This window comes from Lutra lutra, chromosome 3 (assembly GCF_902655055.1).
Source record: "Lutra lutra chromosome 3, mLutLut1.2, whole genome shotgun sequence".
In the NCBI taxonomy this organism is placed as follows: domain Eukaryota; kingdom Metazoa; phylum Chordata; class Mammalia; order Carnivora; family Mustelidae; genus Lutra; species Lutra lutra.
In genome coordinates, this window is record NC_062280.1 from 32,463,734 (window position 1) to 32,485,419 (window position 21,686).

General features: G+C 45.9%; 1 protein-coding gene across 5 annotated transcripts in view; it reads left to right on the forward strand.

Annotated features, from left to right (window-relative positions):
- Positions 1 to 15,483, forward strand: part of SGPP2 (sphingosine-1-phosphate phosphatase 2) — a 109,021-nt gene extending 93,538 nt beyond the window's left edge. For all 5 annotated transcript variants that reach the window (XM_047722662.1, XM_047722663.1, XM_047722666.1 and 2 more), the window contains one exon: positions 13,363 to 15,483. In XM_047722662.1, coding sequence (XP_047578618.1) covers positions 13,363 to 13,914 — 552 coding nt within the window. In that variant the 3' untranslated portion in view covers positions 13,915 to 15,483. The remainder of the gene's footprint in view (positions 1 to 13,362) is intronic.
- The last annotated feature ends 6,203 nt before the right edge of the window (positions 15,484 to 21,686 follow it).

A 21,686-nucleotide genomic window follows, 5' to 3' on the forward strand; every position in this document is an offset into this window, starting at 1 on the left:
ACAGTAAACATCGAGGGGTAGGGATAGCATTTGTAATCAGTTCCTAAATCAATGCTTTTCTCTTTTATTTCTTTGTACTTTATTGAGGTAGATTTGACAAGATTCACCTGTTAGTCCGAATACTGCCTTCACCGTAGGAGAAGTCTAGCTCACATCATCTCATATTTGTTCAACACTATTTCCTTCTGCCTGAAAGAATAAACTCGTGAACAAGGTATTAGCTGTGTCACTGCCACAGTAAATACCGTGTACGCACGGCTGCTCTGTTTCCAGTTTCTTGAACTCCCCGAGTTGAATGCAGCCAGCGTCTCGCTGTGCAAGAAGGGACCGTGGAACAGGCCTCAGCAGCATGAAGCTTTGAGGCTCCTTGACGGCCCAGTTCTTAGGAGAGAAGGAAGGGGGTCTGAAGACAGGCCACTCAGTACCCCCCACGTTTCATTGAGCAAATAGGATGATGATACAGCCAAAGATGAGGAGGAAGGTTCTGTAGTTCCTAACGGACTTGAGAATTTCATGGAGAATCTGGGGCCTGGATATAGGTGTGTAAGTAGCACCTAGAAGACAGGGAGAGGTAAGTAAGCACCTCCAAGTAACCACCACCCAGGTCTCAGTACATAGAGCATTACCAGTATCTCAGAAGTGCCCCCCCATGCCCTCTACACTGTACTCCGTCAGGGACACCCTCCCCAGGTCTCCGACCCCACCCCCTAGTGGAACTCCCTGTAAATGGAATTACACGCTAGACATTCTTTTGCCTTGGGCTTCTTTCACTTACTAATTTGTTTGTGATATTCACCCCTGTTGTATGTAGCTTTAGTTCACTACTGTTCGTTGCTGGATAGTATTAGAACATATGACTATATCACACTTTATCCCTTCTCTTACCAATGGATATTTCGGATTGTTTCCAGCTTGAGGCTGTTATAAATGATACTACTCTGAGCTTCCTTTTATTTTTTTTAAAAGATTTTATTTTATTTATTTAACAGACAGAGATCACAAGTAGGTAGAGAGGCAGGCAGAGAGAGAAGGGGAAGCAGGCTCCCGGCTGAGCAGGGAGCCCAATGTGGGGCTCGATCCCAGGACCCTGAGATCATGACCTGAGCTGAAGGCAGAGGCTTAACACACTGAGCCACCCAGATGCCTCTGATGTGGCTTTTAGAGCAAGTATGTACATCTGACTAGGAGTATAATTGTAGAAGTAAAATTGCTCAGTCATCAGGTAGGCTCATCTTTAGGATATACTGTTGCGCCTTCTGAAGAATTAACGCCAATTTTCATTCCTTTTGGTGTCTATGATATGTCCAGTTCTCTGCATCTCTCCCCATCCTCCTGATGTCAGCCATTTACATTGTAGTCATGCCCTTGGGTATGTGATGGTAGTTCATTGTGCTTTTATTTTGATTTCTCTGATGAATAATAATTCAGCCCCTTTTCATGTGATTATTGGCCATTTATATAGCCTCCTTCGTTGGGTGCCTTTTGTCTTTGACTTTTTTTTTCTTTTTTGCTGGTCTCTGTTGGTGAGTCACTGGTCAGATATATGTACAGTATAGCAAATTTCTTTTCCCATCCTCTGGCTTGCCTTTTGGCTCTATTGGTGGTATCTTTAAGTAAAGAGACATTTTTAATTTTAACATAGCCCAATGATCAAATTTTACCTATATTTACAATTTTGTGTGTGTCCTGTTTAAGATACTTTTGCCTACCACACTGTCTTGAAGATATTCTCTTGTGTTTGAGAAGATTTATTATTTTGCTTTTCTTATTTAGATGAACAGTCTACTTGGAATTGATTTTTGATTCATCTGTATTCTATGGAAATACCCAGTATGAGCAGCACCATTGATAAGGATTGTCCTTTTTCCATTTACTGAAGCATCAGTTTTGTCATAAATCAAATGACTCTTGACACTCTCTATGTTTATACACTCAACTCTCTTGTGTTTGTCTTCATCCCGATGCCATCTCTCTCTTTTCTATACCTTTGTATAAGTCTTGATGTCAGATGGTAAAAGTCCACCAACTTCAGTCAAGTATTGTAACTCTCCTGGTTCTGATCCTCTGTGGGCTTATTAGAAAGTCTTCACAGTTCTTTTAGTGGTTACCCAAGAGATTACAACATGCATCCTTGATTTATGAGAGTCAAATGCAAATTAGTACCTTGCCACTCCCTGGGAGGAGTGTGTCATTGATGAAATTCAATTCTATGTAGATGTAAAGCCCACAAGAACTTAATTTTATTGTTTCATAGTGAACGTGTATTTAGGTTTGTCTGTGTATTTATCCTTTCTGTTCTTCATTCCTTCCTACAGTTCTGTTTGTCCATGTGGCATCTCATTCTTTCTGCCTCCATTAGTCTATTTAGTGTTTGTTCCAGCATGGTTATGCTGGTAATGAATTCCTCTCAGTTTTCGTTTCTTTTGGAAAAGGCTTTGTTTCACTTTTGGTTTTTTCTTTGGAGGATATTTTTGCTAGGTATAGAATTCTTTGTGTCCTGTCCTTCAGTGTCCCTGAACTGGATTCTTGCCATTTCCATGTGCCCACAGTATGTACTAAGTTGGTATAACTGGCTTGGTCAGATAACAGTGAGTTTTCAGATCTCAGATCTGCCAAGCAAGGAGGACTATTTTTAGAGCTATGGATAACCCATCAGTATAGGCTTTTTGGAGGACATTTTGCAGAATATATGGATGTCTAAAGTGTACATTCTTTGTCTTCTGGGCTTCTAGCCCAATTCTAGGAGTTTTCTCTAAAGCATATAATCGCACAAGTGTAAAAGTGAAAACAATAGCAAACAATTATAAGGTACTTATGGCCTACTGGGCACCATTCTCAGTGTTTTGCATGCACTGACTTCTTCACAGGACAGTTGACTACTTTATAGCAACCCTACTAGGGAGGTGCTATTGTTATCCCAGGCTTACAGAGGAAGCAGAGAGAGGTCCAGTAACCTGACCAAGGTTCTGTAATTGGTAAGAGATTGAACGGAGATTGAAAATCAAGCAGTCTGACTTCAGAATTCATGCTTTTAATTACCATTCTGTACTACCCCTCCAGGATGTTATTAATGCATTTAAAAGCAAACAATGAGAATATACTAAATGTCCATCGATCAGATCTAGTTAAGTAATGTATAGTGTTTCCACAGAATGGAGTGTTCTATAGCCATTGGAGTAATGCTTTAATGAGTCATTCTTTCATGATTACATTCTTGTAATCATGGAAAGATGTGTATGACATATTGTCAATGAAAGAAAGCTTTGGAACTCCATGGAACAGCTTATAGAGTATGGCTCCATTAGTTGTGAAATGTGTGTCAGGGGGTGGTTACGGACAGAGGCCTCTGCAATGCACTTGTAATACTGTTTTTCACGAAAACAGTAAAGCTATTTTTGTTTAATGTACAGAGACTGCATTTTACTTTCCTTCTATCCTCCTATATTTCTTGGTGTGTAATAGCCAGTTGAAAATAAAAGCACATGATTGCTCTTGAATGGATGCATTAATAAATATTTGAGCTCTATTATTATTTATATGAGGATTTCCTAGAAGGGAGATTTGAGACTTTACTGTCATGAACAGTAACTTCTTTGACTGGGTACTTGCATTTCTGAGTATTCCCCTGCACTGTCTTGTTTCATTTTTTTGTGTTTTTTCTTCAAGAAGCAACACTTAATATGGATTTTGGCAATGAAACAGATACGTGAGTTTCAACGAGCTTACATCTCTTATCTGTTTATTGTTTGAGAATCAATCAAGTTGGCAAACCATTGATTAGCAAAATTCCTCTTAGTTGCTGTAATCCTACCTCCCAAACCTGATTGACAAAGGGAAGCCACTTCCCAACAGAGTTACTATACACCCAGCCCTTCTCTGTAGTGCTGTTTCAAAATGAGAAGCTCACCTCGAAGAGTTGAGTTGAGCTGGACGACGTTGCCTGCAGAGAGCAACAGCAGTGTTTCTCTAGCCAAAAAGGGCAAAGGGGGTGTTTATCCAATACAGCCATAAAACTGCCCAAGAATTGGTCTTATGACCCAAGTCTGTCCTGCTGTTGATCTGACAGACCCAACTGGGCCACAGCAGACAGACAGAGAGGAGTCAAGGAGCTGCCTTGCATCCTGTCCTCTGAAAATCAGCACAAGCTCCAGAATTTAATTTTAATCTCAAAACACTGCTGGGGTCCGTGTTTAAGGTATGTCTGTGGGAATGTTCCTTAAAACATGCTCACATGGGAAAGGAAGTAAATACTTCATGTATCATATTTTTTAAGGCACTCAAGTGTTCCTGTAAGTGCAGCAATTGATTTGATTCTTTAAATAAGAAAAAAAAAGATGGAAACCTCCATAAAATTATTTCATGTGCGTAGATGGTTTTCCGTACCATAACCCGAGCTTTCCCCGCACTTGTGAAAACAAAGAGTTGCCCACGTACCAGTCTTGTGCTTCATTGTATCCTGGCTCTCACTTCTCATAAAGTGACATGGCTTTGCCTCCTTCTCACTTAGCACATACTTAGTGACGAGGAAGTGGAAATCCTGTAGTTGGGATCGTCCAGCCTCATCAAGGACACCGCGGGGCCGTATTTGACATCACTAGGATAGTCTACAAAGCAAGACTCGTGTTTTTCCAGGCTCCTAATCTCTAGTTCCTACCGTGATGCAAGGCTATGCCTAGAACTTCTGTGTTTGCACAGGGAGTCAGGACTCGAGGGTTCAAGCCAGTGTTTCCTAAGGTCAATGACAAAGGGCTGGGACAGATTTTCTCTCCCTCCAATTGTGAGCACCCCTGTTACTAGGCCAACAAAGAATTCTCAGATCTCTCTCTCGTACATCTTTATACACAAGAGTTTCTACATCAGAGGATCACCTTAGGACTTTCAAAAGCTCTACTCTTACTTTCAAGTATGGTACTCCTATAATCCAGAAGTTTTAGTCTTTTATGTGTGTTTCAAAGAAGCCCTCCAGCAGCCCTGACCTGCTATATTCACTGAGAAAAGCCCATGTTGGCCTCAGGGGTTGAGCAAGGTGAGACTGGGCCCTGACCAGCAGCCTCAGCATCCCCTGGGAGCTGGTTAGAAATGCAGACTCTCAGACCCCACCCGGACCCACTGAATCAGAACATGCCTTTTAGGAAGCCTCACAGCAGATTCTAATGGAAGATACAATTTGAGAAGCACCATAACAGCCTCTATACAATATCCCAGCAAATATGGGGACAATGCCAATTAAATTTCAACCTGCATGGGCCTGTTCAATAATATTACATCGAACATGACTTTCTTCTGTTCTCTTGTTGCTCAGAGGCCCCTCTGCCCACCCAGATTGGAGAAAAATCGCTTAAATGTTTGACAGTGCCTTTTGTGTCTTCTAGCAGATTGCCCTTCCCTATGCTTGTCATTCTAACAGGCTGCTTAGCAGTTGTCAAAAATGATGTTATAACCTGTCTTGAAGCTTGCTTGATCTCCTATCTTAATCCCAGTGACCTGCCAAGCCTTGTGATTCATCATAGTTAGAGCTCTGCATATTAATGCAAATTATGGGTGGGGGAGTTTTGTCTGCTCCATGAAGATCTGCTGTTTGGACTTGTTAGATTCTGTGAAGCCAAGACAAGCAAGCGATTGTTTCCTAAATCACATGGCATGCGGACTGAGGTTCAGAGATACATACCGAAGTATCTATTTAGCTAATATCGGTATTATAAGAAGCATGCAGTGGTATCTTATTACATCATCGCATTAGGAAACACAGCACCAGCCTTTTTTACTTGTTTAGTAAAGCAGTGCCATTTTAAGAGATGGACAAAGTAAAATGAGGTAAGAGTGGTGGTCAGTATAGGGAATGTACATATTCAATCATCCAAGATAATTAGTCAAATGAATATACATGGAAATAATTATTTACTTGCCTGGGTATCATCTTAAATGGTATAATCCTAACTCTTGCCCAAACAAAAAAAGTGTCAAAAATTTTATTCAACTGATAGTTAATGAAGGAAACTACAAGATATATGGCATGAAATATTTATAGATAATTTAATAAAGAAATATTACTTTGAGACTGCTGGGTTATATACAAAATTGTTTACTGTCCTATAGGGCAACAAACTGTCAACTTTGAGGTTATCCTTTCCACTGGACAGAAATTATTTGCATCTCTGACAAACAAAAATCTAGCAACTAGCCGGTCACATCATGAAGTACAAGACCTCTATCCAATCAGTTGTAAATAGTGAACAGAGCACCATCCCTTCTATAATCCTTGGGTGGCCTTTTCCAGCATATGACATTGAAGGGAGGTTTTTTGTTTTTTGTTTTTTGTTTTTTGCCTCATGCCCAAGTTTTATGTCATTTCTCTTAACACGCTTACAGAAAACCCTTTTCTTTAAAAAAAAAAAAATTAACATTATTTCTAATGAAGGTTTAAATGTGCTCCCTTAGAAAGTGAGCATTTATTTTAAAATTGCAGAAGGTGAAAGGTGGCTTGCTTTCTTCTATCTCACATAGTTACTCCCGAGCTTGGTGAGTTTTCAAAAGGTCCGTTTCAGAGCTTTCTCTTTATGGCCGTAGATTTCCATGCCTAGTGACCCTTAGTCCGAGATTTGTGCTTGGCTGTCAGGTGGCTCAGGAGACAGTCGTGGCAAGGGGGGGATCAGTGACAGAGCTCCCCCTCAAAGAGCCATGACTATCAGGAGAGTCGACCGCTTGTGTTCACACCATGTGGCAAGGTCAGTCTTCCTGCCTTTGCTTGGTCCCTGTGAACGCTGGTGTGTTTCAATGGGAAATTAATATTTTTTGAACTTATGCATTCGCTCTTTCTCCCCTATACATATGTTAATCACATAACATGTAGGTCTCTCTCCATAATCGTTCATATTCATATTCATGAACAGCGTTGCCTCCCTCTTGCCATTTGGCTTCTGCTGAATCTCATTGGCATTATTCTCAGAAATTGAACTAACTGTGAGCCAGCATGGAAATGAGGACGTATTCAGAGTGTGTTAACTAGGAAATGCTGATCGATAACTAAATGTTATTTTCTAGAATGATTGTAGGAGTTTGAATTTTTTTTTTTTTCCAGTTTGTTTTAACGTCGGGGTCTGCCCACACTGAGGGCATTCACTGTGCCTACAAAGAAGTGGGTCTTGGCTTTTCCTCCGCTCCTGGCTGCAGCCTGCTCTGTGAAGGCAGCCAAGGGCGGAGGGCCCTTCACATTCTCAGCGGGGGACCTGGCTGAGGGGAAGATGGCAGAATCCCAGAGTTGAGTTCTCGGCATAAATAGTTCCGAGATCTTGAATGCATTCTTTCCTAACAATCGAATGAATGGGTTTCTTCTACCCGCTTCTTTCTAGTTAGCTAACCTTGTGTTGTTCTGCTCAGTAGCACTCTTCAGTGAAGATGTTTGGAGATGGAATGTGAGTTTGCGGCAGGAAGCTGCCGTTGGAGTCGTGCTGTAGGGTCAGAATTCAGAAATGCTGACCGTTAGTTCTCAGGGTGGGGGCCTGTGCCTTGAAATATCTGGAGGTGCTGACCAGGAGGAGCGTTTCTGTTTGGCTAAGAATAAAAACACGATTTTATGTGTTTCTATAAGCACTCGCTGGAGTTTGTCCTGATGCTTTGGGCTAGCTTGATTAGCATTTCTTTCCTGAACGCTCCAGATTGCCCGTCTTTATTTTTCTTTTCTGTAATGAGACAAAATAAATCTCAAGCTTTTATCTAAGTACTAAGTTTTATAACTGAAAATGGGAATAGGTACAAAAGTCGTCCTTCTGCCTTCTAACTTGGAAAATGTTAGTCTCGTGTGATGGCTTTTTCCAAATAATTGAAAAGGTTTTGTTCAAACCCAGGATGATAAATGGAACTAAAAGTTCATTATATTTTGAACAATGTGCTCGACAGGGAAGCCCTGACTACGGATCTCACGTGCCTTATTTTCAGCGTAGTTACATCCTAGAGGAATGGTAATGCAGACAGTCATATCATGCTTGGGGGCGCTTCCTTTCTTAGCATCATGCGAACATTTTGTAAGCATCAGTTAACTATTTCTGTTTTCATCTATTTCAAAACAGTCTGATTTTAACATCCTGATTTCTTCACCTGGATTATATTTTTATTATAATAAAATACTAGGTGTTGACCAGAAAATTTACACAATACTACAAAGCACGAAGAAGACAGTCACCATCTGTAATCCGCCAACAGAAAAAAACTGCTTTTAACATTTTAGTTGATTTCCTTCTGATATTTTACCCATGCATGCAAGTATGTATTTCTATAAAACTACGAGCATCCATTATGCAAAGTATGTATTCTGCTTGATATTATCTCACTTTGGGTTACTTTGAAACCATAAAAAATAAGGCTTCAGAAATGTATCCTCTCAAATATTCATGCTATATTATTGCATATTATTTATTTATTGCATATTATTACATATTTTATCTTATAGTATGCTTGATTTTATATCTTTCTAGATTATTTTTCTTATTATGATGCATGCCCCATTCCTTGTGCTATTTTTACTTGATTGTGTTCCTGAATTTTTCTGTCATGGAGCACTGTTACTTTTTGGACTTAATTGGTATGAATTGAACTAACCCAATGAGAGTCATTCCTCTATACAAATCTTTGTGAACAGCTTTATTATTTTCTTTGATTTTTTTTTTTTTTTAGAATAAACTCCTAGGAGTGGAATAATTGGATCAAGGTGGTGAATATTTTGTACACTTCACAGTCCAATTATATTCTGTGAAAAATGTTTTAAACCTTTTTTTTTTCCCAAAGTAAGGAATATCTCTTCTGCCATTTTTGTCATGTCTTTTCTTACCATGTGTTAGTCCCATTCCCTTTCCCTGATCTCCTGTGCCGTCCACATCTCCCTATAAACCACACATGGCTTTCCCTCTCTCTGCCCTGCCTGTCACATCCACCTGCTCAGGACAGCATTGTCCCAGGGCTGGCTGCTGGCTCCCCACCTCTGCCATGTGCCCTGTGCACTGACTTCTGCCCACAGCCCATCTTCGCCTTCCCCAAGACCTGGGAACTGTTTTCTCTCTGGCCCCACGTACTGTGCCGAACGGTAGAGGTTCCAAAGAAATCCCCTCTTTGTTTAGAATGTGCTCACATCAAAACAGCAGATGCAATTCTGAGATGGCAAGTTTTGTCAGTCCCTGTAGTTTGAGTAGCTTGAGAATAGTATAAAAAGTTGTTCTTGAATTTTCAAACATTAGAGACCTTAGGATCATTTTATTACTAGACCGTTAGAGCCCCAAATGGAAAGCTCATTTGAGATGGTTCAAGTATTTTTCTTAAAAAAAAACTAAAAGTCTTTATTACAATATCACCTTTTATGGCAGAAAATCTAACCATGTGGCTGGAAGGAAAAAAACTCCACGCCAGCAGCCATATTGGCAAAGATTATTTTTGCTGCAAATGCTAGGGCTGTGGACCAAAAGCATCTAGTCTCCTGATGCACTGAAGAGGAACAGAATTAGCTTATGAAGAATATTCCAACCAGATGTCTGGGAATTGGTAACTGCAGTGACAAAAAAGACAGAAGGAAGGAAGAGAGGCAAATTTTCTTTTATGTATCAAAACAGTGGGTATTACTGATTAGGGATATTCAGGATAAGAGAAAGGCATTAAATTCTCCTAATCACTATAAACTGGGAATCTGCTATGTGTTTGGCTCTATTGTAGAAGTGAGGACAATGCCAAGGGGCAAGAGAACGCACCTTTGTTGACTAGAGTCTTGTAATCAACTCAGGGGAAAGCATGTGGACACAGGACCGCAGCAAAGGCAAGAGAAGGGAAGGGCTTTCTGAATGATGTTGAGCAAGGGCCTCGGCGTTCAGTTCAGGGAGAGGTTATTTCCAGCTGCGGTGCTACACAAGGATATTTTGGAAAGGAAATAGCTTTTGAGCCAAGCCTTAGATGCACTGATAGGATCTTGATAGAGATGGTTAAAGTGTACGGGACATAAAAAGAATGCAAACCTGGGGTGACTGAATTGTACCGGGCATGTTTGGGGAAAGCAAGCAGCTCTATCCGAGTGCAGTGGAAAAGTTCAAATGGGAAAGCAGTGAGTAAAAGCCCTAGAATGATAGACTAATCAAACCCATATCACGCTGGACTCTCTCAATCTATGAGCTGGTATTTCTCAGGGTTTTTATCTGGGCTCGCTGCCTCAGTGTTAGGGCAGGTGTTCAGTGCAGACCCCTGGGCCCACTTCAGTCCCCTGAAATCTGCATTTTTTAAAAAGATTTTATTTATTTATTTAACAGACCACAAGTAGGCAGAGAGAAGGGGGGAAGCAGGCTCCCTGCTGAGCAGAGAGCTGGATAGCAGGACCCTGGGATCGGGACCTGAGCAGAAGGCAGAGACTTAACCCACGGAGCCACCCAGGTACCCCTGAAATCTGCATTTTAATAATCCTTCTCGATGATTGCAAAGCATGGAAAAATCGGAAAACATTTGCTATTGAAACAGCCTTCAGAACAGTCAGTGAAGGTTTGGGTGAGGGAGAGTGGCAGGCAGGAGGTGACATGAAGGTTCAAACTCTGGATGGCGACAGCAGGAGCAGGGATTTTACTGCAGGAGGAGTCTCTGGAATATAGTTGGGGGGGGGGGTGGGCAGCGAGAGGAGGGAGGAGTGGGATACAGCCAGCAGGACTCTGAGCTTCCGTGGCCAGGGACACTGGGGCACCCCAGTAGCAATATGGATCATGCGAATTTCCCTGAACACCTACAAGATCACTCCACACCTCACCCCCCACCCCGGCAAAACTGCACTTTGTCCGACCCCTAACTGAAATGCCCCCCACGAAGTATTTCTGGAGTACTGGCAGGTACTCCTGAATGGGTCTGAGCTCCCTCATGCTTCCTTGCTGTCAGCAGGGTGGTCTCAGGACAGCTTGGCTGCAATCCTTGCTTCCTGGCCAGTCCATGAGCTCGAGCACTTTGGGCTTGCCCACTGCCTTCGGGGCTCAGCAGCTCCCTGATCCTGGCAGTGACTGCCCCACAGGGGGTCTAGGAGAGGCGTGTGTTACTCTAAGTACCGTGGCCCTGCCCCGTAGCCCCCTTCCCTGTTGGCCTGCCGGTCACCAGCTTCTCCTCCGCCGCCCCTTCAGGTCGAGGAGGTCTGTGCCAGAGACAGATTCAGGGGCCGTCATGAACCATGTCCTGCCAAGGGGTATTATCCAGTGCTCACGTGGGGCACTGGGGCCTGGAGGTATGAGCACAGATGGATTCTGCCCTTTGGAGAGTCCTTCGCCAGAGGAGTCCCAAAACAGCCTTCTTCAGGTCTGAGTTTTATACATTGAGGCAAAAGGACTCTTTTGTCCTGACTTCTTCAGAGCTCAGATGGGACAACAGTGGGGCTGCCAGGAGACTCTCTGAGTGGTAGAATCTTCTCTCCCCACTAATAGTAAAGGCTTGTTTGGGGTGTTGAGTTCAATGAATTCATTGTACCTGGGTCTCCTCCTTCCCTCAAAACACGTGTTCCTTTAAAACACATGAAGTACTCTCAGTCCTCAGCAGGTGACATTTTGGCGGGCCGTCCCCCCCCCCGCCCCCCATTCACCAGATATGCCAAGGCCCCTGTGGAGGACACAGCTGGGCTCAGCTGGGATCCCCACTTCATATGGGAATCCAAGGCAGATCCTGTTGGTAGAGGGGAGACTGAATTATTTCACTTAAAATTTTTAAAGGAGGCAATGTGTTTGCATGATGACAAAGTTCCAGATGCACACAGGGGCATCCTGTGAAACGTCTCCTTGCCCACAGGTTGTGATCTCGGGGTCGTGAGATGGAGCCCCACGTCAGCTCTGTCCTCGGTGTGGAGTTCGCTTGAGATGCTCTCCCTCTCCCTCTGCCCCTCCCTCACATGCTCGTGCGCTCGCTCTCTCTTTCTCTCTCACTCTTTCTCTCAAATAAATAAGTCCTTAAAAAAATCCTATGTCCCAAATGAAACCTCCTCATCCATGTCACAGCGACAGAACATACTGCACTGCGTGACCGACTATACCACAGTGAGATCTAACCGGTCTTTCTCAGGGGAACGCAGCATTTTTCTTGTCCCTGGTTAGCACTGCCACAAGGACCACTTATAAATACACACCTCATTTCAGATGCAGGCAGGCATATCTCTATGGTCAAGTCCCAGAGAGAGATTGTAGGTCAGAGGTTCAATCAAAAATTTCCTCCTCGTAAGGGTTGTGCCATTTTGCATTCATACGATTGTGTGAGCAGGAGTCCCCTTTCCCTTCTACTGCTTCATCCACAGAATGTTTTCAGGCTTCTGGGTTTGTCAAAGCCTGCAGGTGAGAGGTGCACTCCCAGCACACTTTGTGGGGGGGCGGAGGAGGGGTACATTGGGAGCCTGTAAGCATCCAGATCTCTGCTTGACACACAGCAGCAGACACCCAACAATGGCATTTAGTAAAAGCAAAAAAAAAAAAAAAAAGTCCACCAGCTTTTAATTTTTTTTTAAGATTTTTATTTATTTATTTGAAAGATTGAGACAGAGTGACAGAGAGCACAAGCCAGGAGAGAGGAGAAGCAGACTCCCCACCAAGCAGGGAGCCCGATGCCGATGCCGGGCTCCATCCCAGGACCTTGGGATTGTGACCTGAGCCAAAGGCTGCTGCTTAAGGAACTAAGCCACTCAGGCACCCCTAAAGATGTTTTAAATAGGCATTTAAGAAAAGAAAGGAGGGATAGAGTGGGGCAGGGCACAGGGGGAGGAGAAAGGGAGGAATGGAAGAAAGAAGACCACAATCTAAAATGTCCTAAAGAAGGATTAGTGAAGACAAGCCTGGTACACCCACTCACTAAAACAGTCTGCGTGCTGTTTGAAATTCTGTCTCTGAAAATGGTGCCAAGACAGGTGGGGCTCTGGCAGCACCCCATTCAGAATGTCTTCCCAAACCACCCCAAATAAATGTACCTTAGAAGGGACGGAAGCCGCTGGCAGCATGCATAGGACGCCCCCCAGCAGCTAACTCCCCCGCCCCTGCCAGCCCGCACCCCTGACCTGCCAAGAAAGGATGACACCACCTCTGCAAAGATGATGACAACCCTTGCGACCCAATGTTAAATCAAAATGATAGAAGATGGAGAAAAAATGGGATTAGAGCTGCACATTATGAAAACATTTGTCCACAGGACGAGAAAACTGGGAAATACACAACGTGAATATCACAAGTGTTCCTCCCATTCTCAAATCTTTGCAGCTCTACACTTTTCAAAGCAATGCCAAGTAAAGCAATGCCAAAATTGTACTTCCGATGTCAAAGCGGCCGTGCTTGACTCACAGTTATGCCAGACCACGGGGGCTTACGTCCTTCTTTTCTCTCCTTCCCACAGGATGTGCTGGGTGGCATCCTGGTCACTGCGGTCCTCATCGTCCTCACCTACCCTGCCTGGACCCTTATCGACCACCTGGACTCGGCCAGCCCCCTCTTCCCCGTGTGTGTCGTCGTGGTGCCCTTCTTCCTGTGTTACAACTACCCTGTGTCTGACAGCTACAGCCCCACCAGAGCGGACACCACTACCATTCTGGCCGCAGGGGCGGGGGTGACTCTCGGGTTCTGGATCAATCACTTCTTCCAGCTCGCGTCCGCGCCCATCGAGGCTCTCCCTGTCGTTCAGAACATCCCGCCACTCACCACCAACATGTTGGTCTTGGGACTGACCAAATTTGCCGTGGGGATCGTGCTGATCCTTCTAGTGCGTCAGCTGGTACAAAACCTCTCCCTGCAGGTGCTGTACTCCTGCTTCAAGGTGGTCCCCAGGAACAAGGAGGCCAGGCGGAGACTAGAGATCGAAGTGCCTTACAAGTTTGTCACCTACACGTCTGTGGGACTCTGTGCTACTACCTTTGTGCCCATGCTGCACAGGTTTTTGGGACTGCTCTGAACCTCAAAGAGTTGGAAGGGAGTCCCCTGGGCCAGGGAGCCCAAACAGGAAAGGGGTGAGGTGGGCAAGTTTTGACAATACATTTTTCTTTAAAAAAAAAAACAAAAAACTCCTAAGTCACATGTCCGTTTTGCTGATAGCTGAGATCAGGGTTGCTGCTGTGTGAAAGGAAGTACTGTGTCCTAGGACCATCAGTCTGTAAGCATCTGGCTGCAGGGGAAGCCAGGCTAAACCCACAGTCTGTTCTTTGAGGGTCTCCCGCCCTGTTAGACGGACTTTGGGTCTAGTCGTGGGCCGGAAGGAACTGTGGCCTGGTTCGGGCGATCCAGAAGAGACAGGCATGATCTGAGAGGCTGGAGGTCAGTGTTTCTCTTCCGTTACGACCTTGCCTGGCACAGAGCCTCATGTCCAAACTTGGGACTAGGGTCCGGAGAACGGGTGGCGTCGTGTAGAACTGCCTTCCTTGGACAGGGTGACATTTTTGTTATGACTCGACTGTGCCCACACAGGTGGCAAGAGCGTCGCGGACCGCACCATGGGGTGGTAAGAGACGGGAGCACCCGGGGGAGATCGTGGGCAGGAGCCTGTTTCCCTCCGGAGTCCTGCTTTCTGGGGGCATCCGCTCGTCCGCGTCCGCGTCCGTGTGTGTTGCAGAACTCCGGGTCGCGTTTCCCCACTCTGCCGATCCAGGAAACCCACTAGCTGCCCGCACCTCTGTACGTCGGGGTTCCTGGGTGTCCTCTCTCCTGCTTCGCTGCAACTTGGGGCGAGCCCTTGGCCCGTATTTGGGTGTTTCATGCTTCCCTACAAACTGGGGAGGTGCCACCATCTGCCTGCGAGAGCGGCCCCATACAGCCCGTGAACTGAACCCTCCCTGGGCCCCGACAGGGAGGGAAGTGGCCTCCGGCTGTTGCTCCTGCATTTCTGTTAACTTTCTGTAAACCCATTTTTTCACCTACTAGATAGTACCGGGGGCTCCCTTTCCATCTCCCTACCTCCTGCCTCGTGGCCGTGTTAATTAATGCACTTAATGTAATTAATGCAAGAGCGGGGACAGCCTCTCTTGGGAAGACAGGCTGACCAAACACAACACAGCCTTTCAGCCTGCGTGTGTCCTCACGGGGCGCAGGAAGGCCGTGCCAGGGGAGCACGCCCTCCAGGGGCACATCTTCCGCTCTGAAGGACCAGGAACACGCATCAACAGAGATGCGTGGTCAGGAAGTCTCTTCTGCAGTGTGGGACCTGGGCCACTGAAACCAGGGACTTGAATCCCAGCACCTGGTTTCTGGGCACTTACTTCAGGGTTGGGCTCTTCCCTCTGCCTCCAGTGTGAAAACAGAAAACCCCGTTGGTCGTGATTTCAAACACGGCCCCTGAGCTTTCTGTCGAGGTCCCCTTTGCTATTTGGCTCAGTGCTCAGGTCTACCAAGAACAATGTTGAGGAAACCATTCTGCTTTTCCTGCGAATCCTTCTGACATTTTTCGTAGTTAGAGGAGGCAGGAATCAAAAGGACCTTGCCATTTATTTGACTGTCTTAGAGCAAACTCTGCCTAGTATTTGTGGCAACGTACAGGCACCCCTGCCCTGGGCCAGCCCCGCCATCCACGCGGCAGACGAGGCATGTTCCTGCATCATTTTTAGTTGCTTTTTCTGAAGCTAATTAGCAAAAGGATCAGGGTTTTTCACTTACATCTTTTGAGAGGAGGGGCCGTAATTGTCACAGCAGTGGGTGTTGGCAATTCACTCAATTGTGTGTGTGTGATTTTTAATGCTGTCCTTTTAAGTCCCAACAATAGGACAGCAATCAGCTGTGTTAATATATTTAAGGCTATATTTACACGATTGGATGGAGGGTGATTAGCTTTGGATCTTAAAGAACAACCCAAGGGCTTGTCGTGGTTGGTCACTTTTTAAAGTATCTAGTTTTGCAACTGGAAAATTAAAAGAGTGTATATTGGTGAAGACGTGTTTTAGTTTTTGAGCTCTACTGCTCTGCAGGAACGGACTGGAAAAGTCACTACCTGCTTCCTACTCTTGCTCACTGGCCCTCCTCTGGCACTTGCTATACCCTCCCAGGCCAGAGGTCTCTCTCACACACCCCACCCCTATCCCTTCAAAGAGCAGGCCTACTGGCTCCTTGGAGACATTTGGATTTTCTCTCTGGGGAGAGACTGCCCCCTGCTGGCGTAGCCTCGGTCGTGGTCCAGAGCCCCTCTCCTGCCGGACACTTGGAGATTAAGACTTTTAAAAGTCTTTTAAAAGTCAAACTCACCATGATGTATCCAAGATAAACTTAGGACCTGGGGTCTGGCCAACCCTGCATTTGGAACCCTCAAAGCCCTCAAGACGACTTGGCACCTCCAGGAGCTCAGCAGAACATGCCCTCGTCCTTACGGGCAGGCCCTCCCAGCCCCCTCCCACTCTGGGCCAGGCCCTCCTGCAGCGTCCTTACAACCAGCTGTCGCTCCGTGCTGGTTTTGCTCAGGCCTGCACCACAACAGAATATGCAGAAGGAAACACAGATGGGATCCTGAACTAAAAACCCTTAAATGGCTGTGGCTGAAGTCACTCTACAACATGCCTGAAGGTCGCACTGTAACCTGGGATTTCCCCCCCCCCCCCCCCAAGTAGGCATCTCCTGCTTCCCGGGTGTAATCAAAGCATGTGGTGTTTTGGGGCCATATGCTCCCGGTTTCTATTTTGGAAGCTTTCAGCTGTCTTGCTTATGTACTGTATGTAAATTTATTCTTTTTAAAATAAAATCATTTTGTGTTTGATTATGACTTCTTATTAAATGTTTCAAAGGCCAAAGTTGGGCTTCCTTGGATTTTTCCCCTGGACTTTTCAGGGTTTTCAGGGTTCAGTGGACCTGAGTTGAAAAGAGGTGGCAAAAAGAAACGACAGGCTATCCAGTTTTCTGTCACTGTCCTATTTCAGTCGCGTGCAGGTGTTGGGGAGTCTCATGGCCACCATCGATGTGAACAGGAAGAGGAATGAGCACCTCCCATAACTCCTTGATACTTACCTTAGTGTCCTCAGAGATAAATGTTACTGTGTGTTGAAAAGTAAATGTTACGGTGTTGCTAGTTAAGGTAACTTAAAGGTTTTCATGAATGAGTCCACTGCTGAGCCAGATGAACATGACCCGATTTCATATTCACACGGTTACAATGATATGCTCTGTCTTTAAGCATCCCAGATTGCTACTTGAAATGGTACAGAGAGCTGACCATCATTGGCAAGGTCAGGGCTAGGAGCCTATTTGTATTTTTAATACCTGCTCTGCTGGGTACCACGGACATGGGGCGTTGGATGGGACCTGATCTGCCCTGTGTAGTTCTTCCAGGAGAGAGGGGACTGTGGCTCAGGGAAATGGAGAAGAGGGGAGGAAGGGGAGGTTAATTCCTGCCCGAGGCCCGCAGCAGCTCAAGGAAGGTTCCGGGGAGAGGCAGTATGTGAGCCAGGCTTCCAGAGCAGATGGGGTTTACACAGGGACGTGATGAGAAGTAGGTAGGAGAGGATCCTCCGTGGCGAGGGGCAGCTTGCCAGAGACACTTCCCCCAAACACCTGCAGCTCTTAGAAGGAGAATCCAAACTGAACCCAGGGACTGGCGACTGTGTGTGGTGCTGGAACAGGGATGAGCCAGGGGCTTGACCCTGCAGAACCCAATCATAAGAACAGGAAGGAGGGGTGAGAAAGCCCCTTAGTCTGTTTTATGTCCCCGTGGTACCATTCCAGAAGAGGTGACACCCAGAGGTGGTTTCCTAGTCTCCTCCACCATTTCTTATTCAAATATTAAACAGTCAGCAGTGGGCACCTTCCCCTTCCGCCATCTTGGACCTGACCCCTCAGACTTAGCTTCATTCCCAGGGCCTCTTGTTCGGCATTCAGCAGAGGTGACGGCTGCTAGGAACTCCATCCCTGTCCTTGGTCCCATTCCCCCTCTTCTCTTGGTTCAGTTCCCCGAACTTCTCCAGTGGAACTTGATTTAAAAGTATTTGACCTTGGGCGCCTGGGTGGCTCAGTGGGTTAAGCAGCTGCCTTCGGCTCAGGTCATGATCTCAGGGTCCTGGGATCGAGTCCCACATCGGGCTCTCTGCTCGGCGAGAAGCCTGCTTCCCTCTCTCTCTCTCTCTGCCTGCCTCTCCGTCTACTTGTGATCTCTCTCTGTCAAATAAATAAATAAAATCTTAAAAAAATAAATAAATAAATAAATAAATAAAAGTATTTGACCTTGATCCTGGCTCTTCAGGAGACCTGTGCATGTGCTCGCTCACATCCCTGTATCCGGGAACGGAGCCCCGGTTCTCTAGTAACAGGCTAACCAGAACCAAGGGGCATAGATGTATCTAGTTTTAGAGGATAGATGTTTGCCTAAAAGCTGTTTCGATTTTTTTTTTTTAACTTGAATTTTAAGTGCACCCAGGGATTTGCTGGTTATAAATGGCATTTTTAATCATATGGCAATCCTTCATTTCTGTAAACATCAGGCTTTTCAATGGATTACTCGGGGTACACCATGTGTCCATTGTTCTCTTGCAGCGGGGCGCACCTGTAGTACAGACTTGACTATTTACGGGACGCATATGAAGAATAGGAGTTGGATGCGGACCATGAATAGAATGTTACATTTTAAAACTGTAGCCACATGAGACAAGGGAGCTCTATGAAGCCAGAAACCCTTTTTCCTTTTCCACGCCTGTCTATGTGGCATCCAAAAACAAACAAAGCAAAGGATGCCTTGAGGAGTTCCGGCTGGGACGCTCCTTTAATGCACACACTCAGCACAGCTGCTGGCCTCGCTGCACCCTGCTAGGACAGCGGGGTCCCCTTGCCGGGGGACCCCAGTGGAGGTGTTCAAAGAACACGCCTCCTCACAAAGCCAGCATCAAATGGCTGAGGCCGGGCAGGGTGCTCAGTCGCCGCCGCCTTCAGGCCCTGGACCTGCAGCTGCGACCCGAAAGGGCTGGGGCCTCCTGGGATTCAGGTCTGTGGTGCATCTCGGTCACGTGGGGACCTGCCTAGCGGTGCTGGGAGGGGGGCAAAGGATGCCCGGGGCTCACCGAACCGTCCTCGTGAGCCATCTTAAGTCGGTGCCAGTAAGAATACATCGCTGGAAAGTTATTTTTGTGGTGAATGGAAAACCATAGCATAATGTCAACTTTTCATGAAGTCAATTCTGCTGTTACTACGTAGGTATTGGTATTATTTTTTTTGCTTTATTCCTTTATCTCCTAGTTTTTATGTCTAGAAGGTGAAAATATGTATCTTCTATCAACGTGTTCGTCTCTCCTCTAGCATCTTGGACAGATGGAATACAGTTAGAATAATATCCTCCCTAGGGGTGCCTGGGTGGCTCAGTCATTAGGTGTCTGCCTTTGGCTCAGGTCATGATCTCAGGGTCCTGGGATCAAGCCCTACATCGGGCTCCCTGCTCAGCGGGAAGCCTGCTTCTCCCTCTCCCTCTGCTGCTCCCCTGCTTGTGTTCCTTCTCTCGCTGTGTTTCTGTCAAATAATAAAATCTTTAAAAAAAAAAAAGAATATCCTCCCTATTAATTCTATCATCTCTGCCCTGTCAGTTTCTGATTCGTTTTTTCCCCCCTTCCTCATTATTGGTGGTATTTCCCAGCTTCTTGGCTTGCCTGGTAATTTTTGATCGGATGCCAAATACTGTGACTTTGACATTGTTGGGTGGTGGATATTTAGTGATACTGTAAATATTCTTAAGCTTTGTTCTGGGATGCAGTTCATTCCTTGCAAATAGTTTCTTTGGGTCTTGTTTTTAAGCTTTATGAGGTGGAACTGGAGCAGCGTTTGGTCTAGAGTTGGTTTTCCCTACTACTGAGGCAAAATCCTTCTGGGACTTCTCTGCATTGCCTTGTGACATCTGAGGTTTTCTAGCTGTGGCTGGCCTCAGTGAGCTCTGGGAACGGTTCCGTCAGTTCCTTCGGGTCTCTGTGGATGGTTAGAGGCCGTCTCCTCTGTAAGAGACGTGCACAGGCTGACCGCTAGTCCCCTGGAGATGGGCCTTTGCAGACGGTCAGGTCCAGTGACTTCCTGAAGGCATCTCTCCTACGGGGTCCTTCTCTTCCCTACTGCGCAGCTTGCTCACAGGGCGCCTTTCCATCTGGCTGATCTTGCTTCAACCGCCTTGCCCCCCCCCTCCAAACTCTCCATTTAGGTGTTCTGCACACCTGAGAAATGCCTACACCCGTCCATCTCTAGTTGGCCTTCTACTCGCTATATGTCCAGCATTCATGTTCGGGTTTACCACATTTGCACCCTTTGCAGCTGCCTTCCAGCTGGCCCGAAGCAGGTGGGGTGTTTTCAGACATGCTTTCATGCCTCATGACAAAAAGTGGAGCCTTGTGGGATGCAGGAAATTTCTTTTGATTCGAGGTTTGGTATCAAACAAGTGCCTTTCCTCCGTATCTTCACTTTTCTGTCCTAAGGACAGCTTTGCTCTGAATGGCTGGAAAGTCCTGTAGTTTGGACACTGCAGTGGTTACCTCTTACAAGGGCCTCCTCCGAGGGGGCAATTCAAAATGTTTCCTAATGGAGAATCAACTCCTGTCCCTTAAATAGAGACGACAGAGGCCAAACCTTACGGACGAGTGTAAAACTTGAATGGAGAACATGAGCATATCTGAACGCTGCCATCGATCACATGGGGGAGAAAAGTCGTGCAGGGCTTTAGCCAGACACAATTCAACTGAACTCATTGCTGGAGATATTTGTTCAACCCACAGTGGAGCTGTCACGTCTGCAGTTATTCCTTTGTGTTTACTAGAAAGTTAAAGGAGACTATGACACTTGACAACAAAGCGGGCCGTGGTGGAAACTAAAATCACTTTGGGTCGGCTCTGCCTTCCCGCAGCCCCGCTTGTTTGTCAAGGATTGGCTGCCTGGGTCCTCCCCCTTTATCCGAGGAGGCCCATTGCCTCGTGCTGACTGTGCTCGGGGGCCTTAGGGAGCTGCTGCTGACTGTCCCAGAGGTGTACCGCCACATCAAATTCCACTATGTATGCCAGCCTCTATTTTTTTTTTAAGTACTATTATTCAAGCTCCTTATAAGCCACAACCTGGAAGATAGCAGATGTGTCCCGTGCTTTTGTTGAGTTGAGGGCGTATTTCACTGAAGGCACTTGTGTCCCTTTAAGGCATCTGTCTGCCAATTTTGGATAAAGTGGACCGAAGAGCCAACTCAAGAACTTGGGGTTTGTGGTATTTACAGGAAAAATCAAGCATGAACAGAAGCTAAGACGGAGGCGCGAGATCGTAAGCAGAGCTCTTTTACCAACCCGATGAGCTCCGGAACGGCTGAGCGTAAGAAGAGCAGCTGGGCAAGCTGGTCCTAGCTGGGCTACTCCTGTTCAAAAGGTAATAGTAATTGAGCATCTGCTACCTCTAGGACTCTGACCTATTGGGATAAGACACTGCTCGAGTGCAGAAGTCACATCTAAGAACTATCTAAGCAGCCCCATGCCTCTCAGAATGTGTCTGCCAAACACCAAATGTGGAGGTTCACGTAGCCAGTAGGGCTGGGTTTTTGTGGCCTCCAACTAGTGCTGGTTTAGGGGGAGGCATATGGAAGTCCATTGATCACTATAATTAGAGTTGGAAACAAGAGAATGTCAACAGAGGAAAAGCTGAACAAATTCTGGCCAGCCATACAGTAGTGCATCATTTAAAACGAGGAGCTGGGTCTAGAGGGACTGACCTAGTAAAATGGGACGTGCCAAGTGAAATGTCGTGAGACATACCATGTAA